Raw genomic sequence first — 19,584 nt, forward strand, 5'->3', positions numbered from 1 at the left:
TGGAAAGCCACAGCCTCGGGCTTTTTCTAGCTCACTAATCATTCTCTTACCTCCTTTATTCTTTGATTACCCATTTGCTTGCACACTTCTTTTGCAGATATACAAATAAAGAGATTCACGAGTTTGATTACAAATTTTAATTCTATTTACAGGAAATAAACATACTTTTAAAGAGCACACAGCTGCTGAGTAAGACTGTTTTAAACACAACCTACACAAAATGAAACAAAATCTAAAGACTTCAGTCTCACGTTTTAAAAATACCTCTTTAAGAAGCTAAACACTCATCATCCGAGGTGCAATGCTCATAGACATCAGTTCTTGGAAGAGGAGTTTGCAGGCGTAGGGCATTCGAACCAAAGATATCTGGGAAGAGATTTCAAAAGAGGTGTGAGTGATTGATAAGCACTCCTAAAGCATCAAATAACTACACAACTAACTTGTTTTTTGGCTCCGAACTGCGTCTGAATAATTCTATCAAACTCCAGGAGGGTAAATTTAGGTTGGATATAAGGAAAAAGTCTTTTCCAGTGAGGGTGGTGAGGTGAGGCAGTGGCACAGGTTGCCCAGAGAGGTGCTGGAATCCCCATCCCTGGAGACATGGGGCTCTGAGCAACCTGATGTAGCCGTCCCCGTTCATTGCAAGGGACTTGTACCAGATGGCCTTTAAAGGTCACTTGCAACTCTATGGATTCTGTGATTCCGAATCATGCATGAAAGCATTTAACAAAGATTGCTTAAAGACAGCAACAAAGCAAGAGGGAAGCAGAGACAATGTGCAGAGTTTACAAAACAGCTATCCAAAATTAACTTTTTCAACAGAAAAAAAGATGGCAGCCAGGGGATTATGACTTCAGTAGAAGTAATTTAAACAGGGGCACATTTGCACAGCAAAGCATGCCTCCTATGCAGTAACTACAGTTAGGATTTCCAGCACACGTCCCTACAAGCAGCCCCAACGTGAGCTGCAGCGGTCAGTTCCTAGCAAACCAACAAACCTATTTAAAGTGATTCTTTTTATCTCTGCTGCCAATCTGTCTTGACATAGCTCTGTAGCTATGCACACACTATAGAACAAACACTATAATAATTACCATACAAAAAAAAGCACATGCTATAAATAATCATGAAAAAAAAGTGCTGCACAAAAGAACTCTCATGGGAACCCCGCTCTCAGGCCTGGGCTCTCTTCATGGGGACAACCACAGTTCTGAATTCCTGCAACTCGGAGTTTTACTGTTTAATATTCTAAAAATAAGCTCTCCAACTGTTCACTTTTAAAATGTCACCAGCGCAAAATAGTTGAGCAGCATTTCCTGCCAAGTGATGGGCCAACACTCTTAACAGGAAACATCCCAATGAACTAGGGCACTATAAACACTGAAGTAGTTACGAAGCTAAAAAAGCAATTGTTCTCATCTTTCTGTAAACATCTTCATTTAAACATAACTTCTCCCTCCTCCTGTTCGCCAGAGTCGCATTTCCTCTGAGTCACTGGATGCTGAATCCCACACTTACCTGTGTTTTATTTCGGCATCCCCGGCATTCATACGTGTGAGTCCTTGTGTTTGCAATTGCCATGATTCCACACAGGTTACATACGTGGACTTGGTACGGATCTGACGCCTCAAACAGCCTCTCTCTCAAGAACTGGGCTGCTCCATGGGCAATCTGACAATCTCGTTCCATTTCTCCAAAACGAAGGCCGCCATCACTAGGGACAAAAAACAAAACAACTTTTTGAGTTCTCTGGCAAGGCGGGAGTAAATTTGGGCATCAATTTTCACAGTCATAACACAGTCATTGTTAACTATTGCAGGTACACGGCTAAGTGTTTGTAAAGCAGCTATCAGGCACCAAACAGATACAGCACAACTATATAGCAAAGTGATGCAAACCATTAAATCATCCTCTACTCCTCTGCTGGGTCGACACAAGGACAATCACTTACCCATTACTATGATGGGTAAACAGACCCAACTTGGCAAAAATTAACTTATTTTTAAGAACACAGCAAGATAACAAGAAAATATGACAAAACTGAAAACAGTTTCTTCCCTCCTATGCCTTCTTCTCTGGCACAACATCACTCCTTCGCTTCTGCATTATTCTTTATACCTCCTCCTCCTCTACAAGTAAAACACTTGGTTTCTGCTGCTCCTTCCTCCTGAGACTGTTCCAACGTGCATCTCCTCTGTTATCCACTAGCTGCTGTAGCATAGGTGCTTTCCATGGGGTGCAGTCCTGCTGGAACAGACTGCTCCAGCAGCCACCGTTCCTGACAGACTAAACACTCCAGTGTGGGCTTCATTCCACAGAAAAAACAGTTAACTTGGCAGCTAAAGGCTCCAAAGGGAAGACTGTATAGAAAATAATAACAATCCTTACCGAGATCTACCTTCCATGGGCTGTCTGTTAAGTATCTGGATGGGCCCTCTTGCACGAGAATGAATTTTGTCATCTACCATGTGCTTCAGCCGCTGATAATACGTAGGACCAATGAAGATCTGTGATGTGATTTTTCGCCCAGTGAAGCCATTGTAGAGGACCTAAAGCAGTCAATGCAATCACTGAACCATAAGCCTTACTGTCTGCCAAACGTATTAAAGATACAATGAATTGATATTTTGGTTGTACCTCATTTCCTCTTAAATGATAGCCATAATCTGATAGAAGATTGGAAATCTTCTGCACATTGACAGCATCATTAAATGGTGTAGCATCACCAATTTCTCCCTTGTTTGCCGACACCTACAGAGAAAAGATTTGCAAAAACTTGTCAGATTTCTCAGCATCAAGCAATACCTTTCAAATAATTTTAGCTTTTAAGGCCAGAACTTGAGATTCCCCACCCATGATAGCGCTGTATTTTCTTTCATTATCAGCTACAAAATCTAGCTGAGGTTTTCAGAACTGGGCAGTATCAACTAATTTCTACCCCTTTTTCTAGGTTACAGGATACGTTTGGAATAAAAGCAACAGATGATTTTCTGGACAAAATTTACAAGATTGTAGATCCTCCAAGAAACTTTTCTATTTGCCATTAAGTAAATGGAGAACAATCCTATTTTTTTTTAAACTGCATTAGCACTTACCACTTATGTGTATTTAATGCTTGCTTGTGCATATTTACCAAAAAAATAAAAAATATATACATATATATTAACTCGTATCCCTTAAACATGCAGCATAAAACATTCTTCTTACCTTCCCCTGAAGACATTCAATCAAGTGACCAATGGTCATGCGGGAAGGGATGGCGTGGGGGTTGATGATGATATCTGGTGTGATGCCCTCACAGGTGAAGGGCATATCCTAGAGCACCAAAACAGGCAGTCAGTACTTTGCAGCACAGCAGCTTTAAGAAAAGCAGTCCATAGATTCTGACTGTATCTTTAAATTTAATTTCAAGGGCCCTGAGATCATAGAATCATAGAATCACAAGGTTGGAAAGGACCTACAAGATCATGTAGTCCAACCGTCCTCCCATTACCCTTGCTACCATAAGCTACTAAACCATATCTCGTAGCTCCTCATCCAGACACCTCTTGAACACTGCCAGGGATGGCGACTCCACCACCTCCCTGGGCAGCCATTCCAGCGCCTGACCACTCTCTGAGAGAAAAAGTTTTTCCTGTGTCTAACCTAAACCTCCTCTGGTACAACTTGTGGCCATTCCCTCAGGTCCTGTTTGTTGCCCGGGAGAAGAGGCCAAACCCCTCCTCATCACAACCTCCCTTCAGGAAGTTGTAGAGTGCAATGAGGTCTCCTCTGAGCCTCCTCTTCTCCAGACTGAACAATCCCAGCTCCCTCAGCTGCTCCCCATAAGATTTGTGCTCCAGACCCCTCACCAGTTTCATTGCCCTTCTCTGGACACACTCCAGGGCCTCAATGTCTTTCTTATGTTCACTTTTGGGCCCCTCTCTACAATACTCGAGGTGCGGCCTCACCAGTGCTGAGTACAGGGGGATGATTACCTCCCTGCTCCTGCTGGCCACACTATTTCTAATGCAGGCCAGGATGGCGTTGGCTCTCTTGGCCACCTGGGCACAGTCGGGTCACGTTCAGTTGAACATCAACCAACACATAGCACTGTAAGGAACAGCTGCATCCCTTTCTGAACACATTCTACCTAAATTTAAATCCACATTTTGCACCCCAGTACGTGTTCCACAGATAACTCATGTTGGTTTCAATGCTAAAAACACAGAGAAGATGAAATGTTAATAAAGTATGATTAAAAAAATAAAAAAAGGAATCACTACCTCTTGCCTGTACTGGATACCACAGGTTCCTTTCTGACCATGCCTGCTGGCAAATTTATCTCCTATTTGAGGGATTCTTACAGACCGTACCTGTGAACCATAGGAAAACATTAAATGGGTAACTTAGATACAGAAAAAAGTGGTTAAGTAGAAAACACGTACGGGTTGGTGCTCACCCTGATCTTGCAGAACTTGTATCCTTCCTGGTTAAGGGTTACCATGACCTGATCTACAATGCCAGTCTCGCTAGTTCGCAGAAAAGTGCTACAGTCTCTCTTAGTGAAGCGCCTGTTAGTGCTTTCCAGTTCATCTTCGTTTTCTGGCAGAGTTACTGTTTTGCCAATGATGACATCGTCCCCAGACACACGTACCCCAGGTGCAATCAAACCGTCGTCATCCAGTTTGTCATAGATTGCATGTCTCATACCTTGGGAGGGAGAAAAATTTAAAAATAGATTCCCGAGCTCTTCAACATAAAGACTTGGATGTTTTGTAGAAATTCAACCAGTCTGCTTACAGTTTTAGCCTGAAATGTCTGAAGATAACATTAAGTGAACATCTCAGGTGATGCATTTTTCTATTAACACACATTTCTGCTATTTAATTTGTCTCGAAGACTGAATCAGTTCAACAGCAATCATCCCTACACAAATGTAATCAACAAGCTCAGTCTCCATAACCTGCTTTATCTTACCTTGGCAAGTCTCACGGGTAGGCTTCTCAAAAACTTCCTCTTGGTCATAGCCTTTCTTGGACTCTTGCTCTTTGTAGGAGCGATAGAACACAGACCTGAAACAAAGACAGGTATGTTCTCTGTGAAACCAGCATAATTTTCCCTCAGCTGTACATGCCGACTTCATTTAAAGCACCATTTTGCCAAGTATTAAAGCTACTGTCGCTGATGACAACCAAAACAATTCATAGGCCACACAACTTTTCCTTTGAAGTCTTGTTAATCTGACTGAAAAAAAAATCCACAACAAACAAACACAAAAGTTTCAGATGGCATTTTAATGGTCGCTTTTTAGATGCTGCCAAAATACCTGTAAATAACATGCTTTATTTTGAACTGGGGAGATGTTCCCATCTGCAAAGCAGTTATTATTCCTAAGGCTGATTCCCATCTTAGCACCAGAGAATCGTTTGAGTTGGAAGGGACCTTTAAAGGTCATCTGGTCTGACTCCCATGCAATGAACAGGGATGCCTACAGCTACATCAGGGTGCTCAGAGCCCTTGATCTTTATCAAATCAATCTCCTATTACTTTTCTTCTTAACTCCACCATTTTGCAAGTACTTTTACTTCTGCTATCTTGTGATGCTGAGTTTCAGTGGAAATCTTTCCATGTGTATAGACTTCTTTCTGGGCCTTTGGATATTTTTGCCGTGCTGCTAGAAGAGCAAAGCCACAACCTTTAAGAACAGTATCATTCACATGTAATTGCTCCCATGAATGCAGGAGATTCCGTACAAGTTTCACTTGAACCACAGAAATCTAATAGTCCCATACTCACTCTACATTAGAAGGTAGCAGGTTCAAGACACTTAGCACACAATTTTTAGGTTCAGAAAATGAATAAAAGCAGAAACCTGTTGACCACTTAACGTTATACAGCTAAGCAGTCATCTAAAATCTAGCAATAATGCACAGTCACATCAGCCACCAGTTGTCTCAACAGCAGTTCCTAATAAGGAGAGGAACATGCCAATCCTCACTGGTAGCAACTGCCGTGCTACCGAATACACCATTTTATTACAAAGCTACAATATTGTCATTAAGGAGTTCAAGTAACTGGCAACTCACACAACAAAAACTCAGAATATGTTTTCATTTAACCAGCATAAACAGAACAGATAGCACAGAAAACAAGACCAAAAGGGAAGAGGCAGGAATGCAGAGTGGGAAGTCAAGCTACACAAGAGATGAAGCATTAGTGGCTGAGTTTTGCTAAGACACGCATTCACCATTCTTATTGTGAAGCTCCCTCCACCCCCGTCTTTAAGGATACCTTCCAGTATAAGACAAACTTTCCTTAAGCCTCTGGACCACTCACTATAGTACTCATTTCAGTTTTCAAACAGTTCAAAAATGTGAGAAATCACACCTGAAAAAGCCTCTGTCGACAGCAGAACGGTTCATGATGACAGAATCTTCCTGGTTATAGCCTGTATATGACGCAATGGCTACGATTGAATTGATACCTGTAATACATTGAGGGAATACTTTGAAAACATGAATCCATATCAGACAGGCATTACTTACAACTAAAACAAGACCGTCCCTTCACAGTGAAGCTGTTCAACCCTCCTCTAAGATATAATCTCCACACCCCATGTGGAAAAGCCACGCTGTATCAGTAAACGCAACTCTGGGTACAAAGAGAGATTAAATTTACCAACTCAGGAGTGACCTCATGTGGAGAACCTACACAGGAAACACATCCTTTCCAGTTTCCATTTTAGCCGACTATATGGAAAAGGAGTGTTAGCTGCAACGCTAGAAACACTGCAGACTAAGCGTCAAGCTGTAAGTTAACATTTAACCCATCATTCCTTTTTAAATTACATAAATTCGCTAAATATTTAGGTATTATGCACAAATTTATGACAGTTTAAATAGTATTCTTTTTGTTTAGTAAACATGAACTGACAACATACCTGCTGGTAACTCTCTAAATCGCAAGTACTCCATGGAGCGCGTTGTTACAAGGGGCTTCTGAGGATAGTACAGAACATGGGCCAGCGTGTCCATACGAACGTGGAAGTTTGTAATGTAGACTCCCATTGCCTGTTTACCCATAGCAGACTGGTATGTGTTCCTAGGAGACTAGACAGACAAGGAAAGACAGCAACGTAGATACTTATATAGGCACATACGGCTCCTATAACACATACACCTGTGGGTTTCCTATCAATCTTATAAGCAGGATGGCAGAAGTGATGCACTGACCTGGTTGTGATCGGGGAAAGGAATAATAGATGCACACACTCCCAGGATCATGGATGGGTGAATCTCACAGTGGGTATATGTTGAACAATATGCAACACCCTTCTCCTGCAAGTCATCTGGAGTCATGGCCAGCATCACAGTCTCTTCTTCCAGTGTATCGATGTACTCTACGACACCACTGGCCACAAGGTCCTGCCAACTGATAATCAACGTGTGAAGTACTCAACACGCACATAAAATGGGTCACTTCAGCAGTAACAAGAACAAGGACTTCTCTGCCTTATTATTACTACAGCTGCATTAGTTGTATCAAAAGTGAATTAAGTTGCCACGCAGCAAAAGCATCTTTGCGCTGCTCAAAGCTTTAAACATTTTCTCCTTCAATTTAAGGGAACTCATAGCTTCCCAGCTGGAAAATTAGATCCTCAGTTACATTTCAGAAATGCCTCTCACCTGTAGTTGTTATACTCTCGTTCCTTCAGTTGGTCAATATGCCTTTTCTTCAACAGTAACTTCTGCTTTTCTACAATTAGAAGAGGTCGGCAAATTCTGCCTGCATCAGTATAGATGCGGATTTCTCGCTCACGAATATCCCTAATCATTGAGACCTGCACAAGAAAGCAAAGTCTCAGCCTGGAATCAGAACTGCAGAGTACAAAATAGGATGACAAAAGTTCCCAAAAGCAAAGGCTCTACACATGTTGCCAACAGCACAGAACAAACATTAACATTCATACAAAAAAAAAGCACTTCAAGAGTTTGATTTTAAATCTTCTCAGTGAGAGCATTTTTTCAACTGGTTCCTCTTAACAAATGAACCAAAAAAAGAAATGTGTGCAAATGATGCTATTTAGAATCTTCAAAGCAGTCCCAATATACTGCCCTCCGTCATCTCCAAAGATCCCCAAAGTCTCAAAGTTGTACCTCTGACACAATGATATCCATCTGACGACGGAGCTTCCTTAGGGTATTCATAAGCTGCTCTGGATCTTTGTGTATTCCTACCCAGCAGCCATTAACAAAAATCTTGGTAGCACTAGAAAGAGGGAAAAAAAAAAACAAAGCCACAAAACCCTGAAGCACTGTGCAGGTAATAAAAGCCTTCTATCTGTTTAAGTAATTCCATTTGCACATACTCTGCGATCGCCGCTGGAGATATTTCTTCCAGGTTTTCCATACTCCACTCTTCCAAGAATTCCAGAATTGGGGATGGCTGAGACCCCACAGAAATGTAAGCCATCAGGGCTAAGTTCTTCACAAGTCCTACTGCATGACCCTAGGAGAAACGTAAGAGTATTTTGCATTTCCAAACCAAAAGACTCCCCGATCTTCCAAACCAAGACTGGAGAACTTTGTTTCAAGCCCTCAAGGAACTGTACACAAAATACGCTATTTAATGTATTTTATTTCTACCACTCAAATAAAAAGTTAGCTATAAAGCTAAGTGTTCGTGTCAGCATTTCAAGTGAAGTGCAGGTGATCACTTAAACTGCCACGATCATAATCAAAGGACCATTAAGGTTGGAATGATGACTGAAATCATCTAGTCCAGCCACAAAATGACCAGCAGATAAAAGCAGTTTGACAGATATAAGTAGTGCTGAAAATACTACGTTCGTTACCTCTGGAGTCTCAGCTGGGCAAACCATTCCCCACAGCGTATTGTGCAGCTGCCTGGGCTTTGCTAGCTTTCCATCTCTACCAATTGGAGAATTCAGGCGTCTCAGGTGGGAAAGTGTTGATGCAAAAGTCAGGCGGTTTAACACCTGAATGTAACAAGGAACTCAGTTAGGCAAAGCTTCCTATCTGTGGCGTCCTGCCAGGTATCCAATACATTAGAACAAAGCATCACCAGCCTCCAGAAATGATGTATTTGAAAAGAACTAAAACTGTACCTGAGATACACCTGCTCTGGCCTGATGAGCTTTCTTCTGATCACCCCAGTTTCCAGTGGCCAGTGAGTATTTCAAACCATCAGAAATAATTCTCGTTTTAATTGCCAGCTCCAAGTTGAAATCCTTCCCTCTGTCAATAAACTTCTGTGCATATATTCTCACTTCCTTCAGCAAATTCTTAAACATTCTGGAGAAGATGTCAAGAAATAAGATTAAACAGTACTGTATCAATTCAGTCTACTCAACATTGGATGGGAAAAAAAGTCACCAGTCTTCTTAGCAGAAGCAGGTGATTTGTAACAAAGGGAAAAGGGGAAAAACAAAAAAGCAGGCACCAAACTAATCTGCTTGAGAACATGCACAATACATGCTTCAAAACAAGCTGAAACAAAGCCATGATCAGATATAAACTGAGGTGCCCAAGACTGCCTATCAGCCTCAATACAATAATCCGATTTACTTAGAAGCCCAGAACTGGCAATGACTCTTCCATTAATTATCTCCAAATAATATATTATATATTTACCCTCTGAACAGAAAAGCCAGCAGTGGCCCAGCAAGATCCAGCCTTTTGTTGCCATAATGATCTCTGTCATCAAGCTCCCTTCTGCCCAGTGCAGCCAACAACAATCTATGAACCATATACCTAAAGAAATAAGTTCATGTTTTAAACCATCAGCAGACATTCACAACAAAGAATATATACCTTTATTAAGCACATTAGTGAACTGTTTCCTAATGGTTGCCCATTTTAGATGAAGTTAAAATACTGCTGTTCTAAGGCAGGTCACTCCAGTACTTATGTCCTCAGAGCTGAGTAACACACTAAAATTTTAGATAACTGAAACAAAGTTAGTATTTACATCATGATGGCAACGCATCTTCTGCCACATGTCTGCCCTGGACAGTAATACAGTGTGTTTAAACTTGTGAGACTGTGAACACAATATGGTATTTGAAGTAAAGTAAAATGACAGGTCACCCAATGCTGTGATTTATCTGCACAACAATAAGCAGTAATTAAGAAGATGAGCCAAAGGTTTCAAAGAGTGGGTTTATATTACACACAGCTTGTCAATAGTTATCGCTCCCTACAATTTAACTAGCAACCTCTGTATGCTTTTCACCTAAAGAGATGTGAAAAGGAGTACTTGATCATTATCATCACATCTCTGAATCCAGGGGGTGTTGGAGGCTTTTGTTCTCTAGTTTTTGCTGTTTTATCATCATTTGCATTTTCTCAGCTAGGAAAACAGACAAACACCCTAACATTTATCACCAGGTATCCAGAAGACTGAGGTTAAAAACAAACTCCTATTCAGAGTGCTTTTCCAAACACGAGCATCAAATCAAATCAAATTCAGTGACCAACTGCAGATGTGACAGCACACTTGAGAATATACCAACATACCCTAGGAAATAGGCCTTCTTGGTTTCACAGAAGTCACTGACACCAACGTGTGGAAGCATTTCTTTCTGCAGGACTTCCTTAGCGTACTTGATTCTCTTTTCCTTGGTGACGCCTGGCTTTGCACCTCTTGATCCAATGAAGTTCAGAGCAACATTTTGCTCCTGAATCACAAAGGCTTCATCCAGGGATGGCTTAACCTAATGAACAAATTACAGCAAAACCCTGAAGCTTATGGTGCCCACTGGGGTAGAAACTATGCAGCAGCTTGCAAACTTCTGAAGGAACTACTAATTACTTTCTGGCTTTACTATTGCAGCTCTTTCAAAACATAACAGAGCATGTGGGAAGCACACAGAAATTAGTCCAGGCTTCAGACAACAGTTCTCATTCAAATATTTTCTAGGCCTGTTGTTGATTCAGACATAAATGGAGATTTTACAATTAAAGTCAAGGGCAGCAGGATAAGAACCTACCTCTCCAAGTATTCACTAGCTCTTTACAATTTCCATAGTGATTTGTTCACTTAAAACACTCACTGGAATGGGCAAAGCAGAAAGTTTTTCAGGCTTCTAATAGACAATAAATTAAACTGGAAAATGAACAAAACACCGACTAATGTAAGAGTAGCCACACCTGGACATCACATAATGTTAAGCTAGAAAATAAGTTATTTAACATATTACCATTTCCATCATTTCTGGATCTTCAAAATCATAAATGATGTGCTCTAAAATGTCCCTGTCAGACACAAACCCTAGGGCACGGAAGACGATTATGATTGGCACTTCTTGTTTGATATATGGCAACGTTGCTACAATGCGCTGACCAATAGCACTCTTCTTTGCACCCTAAAAAGACAGGGGACAAAACATACGTTAGCCTAAAATGATTTTGCCTTCAATGTTCTTCCTCATACAGAAGAATTTAAATAATACCATTCGTTCACCTGTATGTATCGTTTTCTTCCTATCCATACTCAGTTTTCCTTAGAAAAGCTGTGCAACTCTCCATTTTTCTGATGGAGTGCTCCCTCCTCCTCAGAAAGGTTTGGGTATCACATTAGGACACAGAGAGACAACCACTGAAGAGGGCCCCACCCATAAAGTGGTGTAAGGATTCTATTAAAGCTGCTCTTCGAATGCTTGGAAATTTCTCTACAGTCACTGCAGTGGTAAATGAGTACCAATACTTTCTGCTTTTGAAATTAGGAATAGCACCTATTCCCCCTCGTAAGTCTGTTTTGGCACTGGGAAATCACTGCACAGTGCCTGGACACAATTATTTTAGGTATGAATTAATACGTGAGCTGCAAAACACACCTGAAACTTCTGTCTTTGGCAAAGACAGGGTCTGTGTTCCTGTTGTCTTTTGTCAGAAAGCAGAAACGTGTTTGGATGTTTAAAGACTCATTTACAGTAATTGGCTCTAAGATTTTTAGCCCCACCCCACTGTGGCACAAACAGAGCCATCCTTTCAGTCCTCAAATTATTCATCCCAGAGACAGGTGTAATCTATGACATAACAGAACACGCTTTCATAGAATTTCACCTTCTCACAACTTACCATCAGAATAAAATCCTTTTCAAAACTGCAAAGTAAATGATATGAAGACACAGGACCTGTAAAAACCTTCAATGCAAGCCCCAGCAAGGGGATTGTTACTGCTTAGACATACCTGCCCACCTCTGGCTAGCATGCTAACCCATATAGTACTTGTTGGTCGAGAGGAATTCTCCAGACAAGATCGACACTCTCCCGTGTAGGCATATTTGGAATCTTTTTTTGCAAACACATATACTGTGTTTGTAGCCATTTTTTCTTGAGCAATCAGAACCTGTGTAGAGACAAGAATACAAAAGGACACATGATAATAACAAGCACGGGGTTTCTTCATAGAATCATGTAATAGATTGGGTTGGAAAGGGCCTTAAAGATCATCTAGTTCCATGCTCAGGGTTGCCACCAACTAAATCAGGCACCAGCTCAGGCTGCTCAGGGCCCCATCCAACCTGGTCTTGACTGCCTCCAGGGATGAGGCACCCACGGCCTCTCCAGGCAGCTGTGCCAGCATCTCACTGTGCTCTCAGTAAAGAATTTCCTCCTAACATCTAACCTAAATCTCCTCTTTTAGTTTAAAGCCATTCCCCCTTGTCCTATTGCTAGGAGACCATGTAAAAAAGTCTGTCTCTCTCCTGATTATAAGCTCTTCACAGCAGGAAGTCAATTTGCCAAACTCAGCTGGACTAGACTCTGCGTTTTCAAAGCACGGCATTAAGCAAAACTTATGCCTTGTTAATAGAGAATAACCAAAATAAAAAGACTCAGAGAACACTTCTGAGACGCACCCACCACATCTGCTAGGCAGGCTGAGAAATTTGCATTAGTTTTAGCCACAATACTGATAAAAGAAGCATGTCATTACCTGTTTCCAAGGTCAAGGAACTAACCATGCAAATAAATTCTAATGCCAGCTCTGACAGTAAAAGCTAGATTTTTTTTTCCTCCAAGAATAAACACTGTTTTTTCCTTTTCTTTTGCTGTATTTGTCCAGGTGTCAAGTAACAAAAAGCTGTCAGTTTCATCGCTGAGGCACAAGCACATGGAGAGGATATGCTCTGCTAAAGCTGAATCAGGAGCAACAGAGGGAAGAGAGAAACAGGATAAGCCTATCCTTGTTATAAAATGCATCTATACAGCTGTGAACAACCCAAAGGAGACTGCGAGGGAAGAAATGCCTTCCTCCTACACAGGAGTATGTTTTTGAGTGCATAGTGCTCTGCAATGTAAGAAAAAAAATGCACCTAAGAGAAGAAAAGGTGGTTCACAAAGTCCTAGCAAAGGACTAAGTTAATCTTTCTCCAAGATTAGGACTGCCTGCAGTAATTAAAATGTTTATGTTCCTGGCAAAAGAACTGGAAATAAGTAACAGAATTTCCAGTGCCTGTAATGACAACTATGCAAAGTATCATCCCTTACCTTTTCTGATCCATTAATGATAAAATAGCCACCTGGATCCAGAGGGCATTCATTCAGTTCACAAAGGTCACGGTCAGTTAAGCCATTTAACAAACAGTACGTTGATCGTAACATAATGGGAATTTTTCCTATAAAAGTTTTCTGATGTTGTGTCTGTAACTGATCTTCCCCTTCTTTAATAACTGTTTTAGTTATATCCACGTACAAGGGGGCTGAATACCTACAGAAGAAAAATACCATTGTGTTGTTTATCAGTTACTACTCCAGCCTGTGCAGAAAGCTGACAAATGCAATTATTCTACTCACTGGTAATATTGAGCATTATTATCAAGTCATCTGGATCTAATGATTAGAAATTGCAATAAGAGCAGTAATGATTACATTGTCAAAATGACTAAATAAAAAAAGACTATCAGTTAATAACATAGAGCCAGTCCTTCCTTGTGTTCTAACCATCACAGAGATGTTTCTTACGTAAGGTTTCTCAGCCTGGCTTCATTGGGCATCATAGGTGATGGTGCTCCATCTCTTTCCCAGTGCGTAGGTTTGGAGAGATAGATTTGTTCAAACTTCAGGAGATACCGGGGCTGGAAAACAAGACATTTATCAGCAATGGCCAAACCACCCATCTTAGTTATTCAAGAGCAGCCCTTGAGCTTAATACCCAACGCTGCTGCATGTCCTCAGCTCAGGGTGTGGAAACGATCCCTCTTCAGATGGCTAGCTGAGCAAATCATAGAATCAATCCTTAAGAGTTGGAAGGGACCTTTAAAGGCCATCTAGTCCAACTCTCCTGCAATGGACAGGGACACCACAGCTAAATCAGGTTGCCCAGGGCCTCATACAGTCTTGCCTTGCAAGTCTCCAGAACAGGGCATCAACCACACCTCTGGGCAACCTGTTCCAATGCCAATCACTCAAGAACTTTCAATAATTTCTAGGCACCTCATTAATAAAACACACACAGAGGTAACTGAAGGGTCAAAACCATTGGTAAGAGTTAAGGTACCCATAATAGGATATAAGGTACCCAAATAACGTTGTCTTTCTGTAAAACAGCTAACTAACTCAAAATCTACTAAGTCAGAGGGAGTACATTAATCAACAGAATACGCCCAGTATATATTTACTGTTGACACAGCTTTAGATAAAACTGCTAAGTATACGATAAAAAGGCAAATTTACTTCAACACAAACAATGAGACAGCTGACACATCAAAAAGGTGTGAGTCTTTTACAGCTTTGCTCCTATACACATTGTATTACACGTATTCATTTTAAGTTCCACAGAAATCCCTTCACACAGTACAGTAAAACATGAAAAAAAATAAAGTCAAGAAAAGACAGGCACCTATCAGCAATAAAACAATTCTCAGGATGTTTGTTTTGCTCTGAGAGCCAATCAGCCCTCGGATTCCCACTGCAACGAGATTTTAGAGCTGCTCTGTTCTCAAAGCATTCCTTCACCTACTGAAATCCAAGGGTATAGAAACATAAGCCAATCATTCGACCGGCACATAAACAAGTTGAAAGACCCACTGCCTTGAAAGCCTTTCTTTGAGTTCCTGTTTCACACTGTGACCACTTGCAGAACAAAAACTAACCCAAATAAAGAACAACGGTGCTGCCACCCCACCATCTAAAAGCCAGCTAAAAATATCTATTACTCAAGCAAAACTTGAGTTCCGTGCAGTCATCTAACAGTATCCGAGCCATAAGGACTCTGCTGTAGCACACCACCAAAGCTACACTTGCTCTAGCACAGCAAGCTCTCAATTCTCATCCAAAGAAACTCCTTTCTTCTGGATGTGCAGCAGTAGCTGCGTGAAATAACTTTCTTAAGTTCTTATATAAGCACACAGAACTCACATTTACTGTAATTTCCATCTCTCAGCATGGTTGTAAAACACTTTAGGGTGCTATGAAACATACTGCCCTAGCTGCACTCAAAATGCAAGGCTGAACATGGAGGGAGGGAGAAACAACAAGTCACCTCGGATTAATCCAATCATACTCAGTCTCCTTAAACTTATCCAGCATTTCCAATTAGGCAAGAGATTGCCAACAAGTAAAACTGAAAGAAAAATCAAGTTTTCTTTTTCTCATATTGAGGCCATACTCTTAAAACTGTAATTGGATAAATAAAAGCAAGAAACCTACCCTCAGGTCAAATACTATATTTTGGGCAAAGTTAGGCACATAATATGCTGGAGTTCCACACTTAACTCATACAGATCACACAGCATCTGCAGAACTGCCCTGCTAGGGAACATAAACATAATATACGCAGAGTAACAGAGGAGATATTAAGAGGAATTACAGCAAGATAAATACTTATGAATGTTTATCTACCCAAGAATGAGCATCATGTCAAACTGAGGAACTAAAAGAAATCTCAGTTACTCTCTCTAAATAATGCTTGCACACAAAAAAAATATGGAAAGGAACAGTCAAAACACGTAACAGATTTGACTCTCAGAACTCCTAAAGTTCCCCTAAATCTCAACAGGGAAGCAGAAGGGTTGAGTAACTGATCATCACTTTTGGCACACGCAGAACAGGGACCGCAGCATATGGGAGACACCACAGTCAACAGCAAAAGCACCACAACCGATGCAGAACATGCACTGTACCCTCACACACTTCATGGAGAGTCCTCACAAAGAACAGACCTTAGATAATTTGGAGCATGGTACCAATGGAAGATAATAAGTAAGAGCACCATTAGAAACCTCAGACCCAACAAAAACCTTTTTCATCTTAAGCCTTTTCTGCCATGGTAAAGCTACCAAAAACCAAAATCCCACCAAAACACTGTGTTATTCTGGTTAGCTGGTTTGCTCCACTGAATCCCTGTTGATGAGGCCTGCTCCCATCCTCAGCAGTGTTACGCAGTTACCTTATAGAATCCAAACAGTTTACGCTTCTGTCCTCCTGGCTGCATCCTAACTCAGATGTACTTCAGTCTCTCGAGACACGGGTTGAATGAAACCCACCTACCCAAGGGGATATCATTTTGCTTACAAAAACCCATCGCCTCCACTTACTGGTTCTTCCACTTCTCCTGTGGCATGCTGGGCTTCTGCTTGTAAATCAATCGGTGGAGCATCTTCAACAATTCTCTGCACAGACATCTGAATAAACTCGTCAAAAGAATCCAGCTGTTGTCTGACTAAACCTTTTTCATCAAAATAGGAGCTAAAAAAAAAACCAAAAAAAACAACACATTAACAAGATATCTTAATTTATGCGGTGTATTTTGCCAGCAAGCCTAAGATAAATTTACTACACAATCTTCAAAAGCTCTGAAATACAGTAAGAAAATACTTTTTGCCCGAGGCACAGGTTTCACACACAGATGTTCAGAAACGTTAAGCTCAACTCTCATTGGTGTTTGAAGGCACAGTGCAAAGTGGCAGACTTGCTGCCACCTCCTGGCTGAGCCGTGTATGCACCCTACCTTAAATTCAAAAGGAAACGTTATCTCAAACCTCATGAAAGATTCTCAACACCACAGGTAAATGACTTTGCTTCAGTGTATTTTCTAAGCCGCAGTAAAATCCACATGTGCAACTACAGTCTCCTAAGTAACAGTTCTCAGAAGTCTCCCCATCCCTGGAGGTGCCCGGGGCCAGGCTGGATGGGGCCCTAGGCAGCCTGATCCAGTGGGGGGCAACCAGCCCACAGCAGGGGGTTAGGGCTGAGTAGGCTTTAGGGTCCCTTCCAACCTAAGCCAAGTTCCTTAGCTTGGATCCCCTCTATTCCGGCCACACAGATTTCCAGCTTCACTCCTTCCCTAGATTTCCACTAGCTTTTACGTGGCCTAGACACAGGCCAACACATCCCAGTTATGAAACCAAAGCCGACATTCCAAGCCCTGCACTCTCATTTTTAACAGGATGACCTCAACACATAGGCTCTGTGCCACACAGCCCTGAAGTCATCTGGAGAGCTCACGCTACCTTGACTTTGCTGTTCTCTATCCCCATCGCACACAGGGAAAGCCTTCTGTTCAGAAGAAAAACACTTTTTGCTCACAGTGCCCACTTAACAGCACAAGGAGCCACAGGGCCTGGCTCTTGGTGTTCTGCTGGAAAAGTGCTGGCCTGGTAGCACAACTGCATCCCAGCTTCCTCACATGCGACAGCAGTGGGCAACATCCCATGTATGGTGTGGAATTAGAATCACTTCTTTCTTAGAATCATACGATCCTTCAAGTTGGAAAAAAAACCACTAAGATTAGCTAGTTCAACCTCTTACCCATCCCCACCAACCATGTCGCTCAGTGCCACATCTCCAGTGATGGTGACTGTACCACATCCCTGAGCAGCTTGTGCCAGAATCACAGAAACGTGATTTGTTTATGAGGGTGGATAGTGCTAGGACAAGGGGGAATGGTTTTAAACTGAGACAGGGGAGGTTCAGGTTAGATATTAGGAAGAAGTTTTCCACGCAGAGGGTGGTGACGCACTGGAACAGGTTGCCCAAGGAGACTGTGGATGCCCCATCCCTGGAGGCATTCAAGGCCAGGCTGGATGTGGCTCTGGGCAGCCTGGTCTGGTGGTTGGTGACCCTGCACATAGCAGGGGGGTTGAAACTCAATGATCATTGTGGTCCTTTTCAACTCAGGCCATTCTATGATTCTATGATTTCATGAAATGTTTGAGTTGGAAGGGACCCGTAAAGGTCATACGGTCCAAGTCTCCTAAAAGAAACAAGGACACCTACAGCTACATCAGGGTGCTCAGAGCCTCATGAATGTCACCAGGGACAGGACTTCCATCACCTCTCTAGGCAACTTGTTCCAGTGCTTTCTCACTGGAGCTTTCTCTTCTCCAGGCTGAACAGCCCCAGCACTCTCAGCCTGTCCTTGTAGAGAAGGGGTTCCCTCCCTTGGACCGTTTTTGTTGCCCTCCTCTGAACATGCCCCAGCAGGTCCGTGTCTCTCCTGTACTGAGAACTCTATATCCAGGTGAGGTCTCACAAGCACTGATTAGAGAGCAAAATCACCTCCCCCACCCTGTTGGCCACACTTCCTTTGATGCAGCCCAGGATGCAGCTGGCTTTCTCGGCTGCAAGGGCACATTGCAGACTCAGGTCCAGCTTGCCATCCACCTGTTCCCAGCTGGTACTGGTAGTGAGCGTTGCCACAACCCAGGTGCAAGACCTTGCACTTGGTTCTGTTGAACATCATGAGGGCCGCTCTTTCTGAGAAGTGTTTCCAAACACCCAACCTGAAAATTCCCTGACAAAACATAAGGCCATTCCTGCTTGTCCTATTGCTGTTACCCGGGAGCAGAGGTCGACCCCCAGCTCACCACAGTCTCCTTTCAGGCAGCTGCAGAGAGCCATAAGGCCCCTGAGCCTTCTCTTGTCCAGACTGAACAACCCCAGCTCCCTCAGCCGCTCCCCATCAGCCTCGTGCTCCACACACAGCCCTGCTGCCCTTCTCTGGACACACTCCAGGGCCCCGACGTCTTTCTTGTAGCGTGAGGCCCACAACTGACCTCAGCACTCGAGGTGTGGCCTCACCAGGGCTGTGTCCAGAGGGACAGCCGCCTCCTGCCGGCTGCACTACGGCTGTTACCTGGCCGTAAGCCCTGCCAACCAGGGGGTCGCTATAACCCAAACAACGACCGTGCAGCCCAGCTGAGCGCACCTCCGCTCCCCAAACGCCGAAACACGCGGCCCGGCCTAGCAAAGCCCGCGAGGCCTCCGTGCGCCGCGCCGTACCCGTCCCACCAGCGCACGCACAGCGAGAGGGGCATTACCTAATGACAATCCAGCACGCCTCCTGCCACAGATCGGGGGTGATCTCGTCGTCGTCTTCATCGTATTGCATATCTGCGGGGGAAGCCAGAACGGGTCAGGCCGCGGCCGCCACGCCGGGGCCGCCCGCATAACACCATATGCCGCAGGGAAGCGGCCCCGCAGGAGGCGGCCGCCGGGCCCTCACCTTCGTCCGCGTCGTACATGGTGGCAGCGAGGAGGGAGCCGCGAACGGCCGGGACGGGAGAGAAAGAAGCTGAAGATCCGGCACCGAGCGTCCGCGGAGCGGCGGCGGCAGGAAGGCGGGCGGCGGGGAGGG

The 19,584-nt window shown here is 43.0% G+C and overlaps 2 protein-coding genes across 2 annotated transcripts in view; one reads left to right on the forward strand and one right to left on the reverse strand.

The window, feature by feature from the left end:
- IGFBP7 (insulin like growth factor binding protein 7) overlaps positions 1–3,160 on the forward strand; it is a 30,220-nt gene extending 27,060 nt beyond the window's left edge. The window contains exon 7 of the mRNA XM_015276448.3: positions 2,951–3,160. The gene's annotated coding sequence lies outside the window, so the exon portion shown is untranslated. The remainder of the gene's footprint in view (positions 1–2,950) is intronic.
- Positions 123–19,580, reverse strand: POLR2B (RNA polymerase II subunit B). The gene is made up of 25 exons (NM_001006448.2): positions 19,453–19,580; positions 19,268–19,340; positions 16,544–16,694; positions 13,971–14,083; positions 13,497–13,716; positions 12,196–12,354; positions 11,204–11,368; positions 10,521–10,717; positions 9,636–9,755; positions 9,110–9,296; positions 8,837–8,980; positions 8,351–8,490; positions 8,139–8,250; positions 7,668–7,822; positions 7,215–7,413; positions 6,923–7,091; positions 6,370–6,466; positions 4,960–5,054; positions 4,442–4,692; positions 4,266–4,355; positions 3,208–3,315; positions 2,638–2,751; positions 2,389–2,549; positions 1,519–1,714; positions 123–366 (listed from the first exon to the last, which is right to left on the reverse strand). The coding sequence occupies exons 1-25, from the start codon at positions 19,469–19,471 to the stop codon at positions 277–279; spliced, it is 3,525 nt and encodes a 1,174-aa protein (NP_001006448.2). The 5' UTR covers positions 19,472–19,580; the 3' UTR covers positions 123–276.
- Between the last annotated feature and the right edge of the window lie 4 nt (positions 19,581–19,584).

Source organism: Gallus gallus, chromosome 4, assembly GCF_016699485.2.
Source record: "Gallus gallus isolate bGalGal1 chromosome 4, bGalGal1.mat.broiler.GRCg7b, whole genome shotgun sequence".
In the NCBI taxonomy this organism is placed as follows: domain Eukaryota; kingdom Metazoa; phylum Chordata; class Aves; order Galliformes; family Phasianidae; genus Gallus; species Gallus gallus.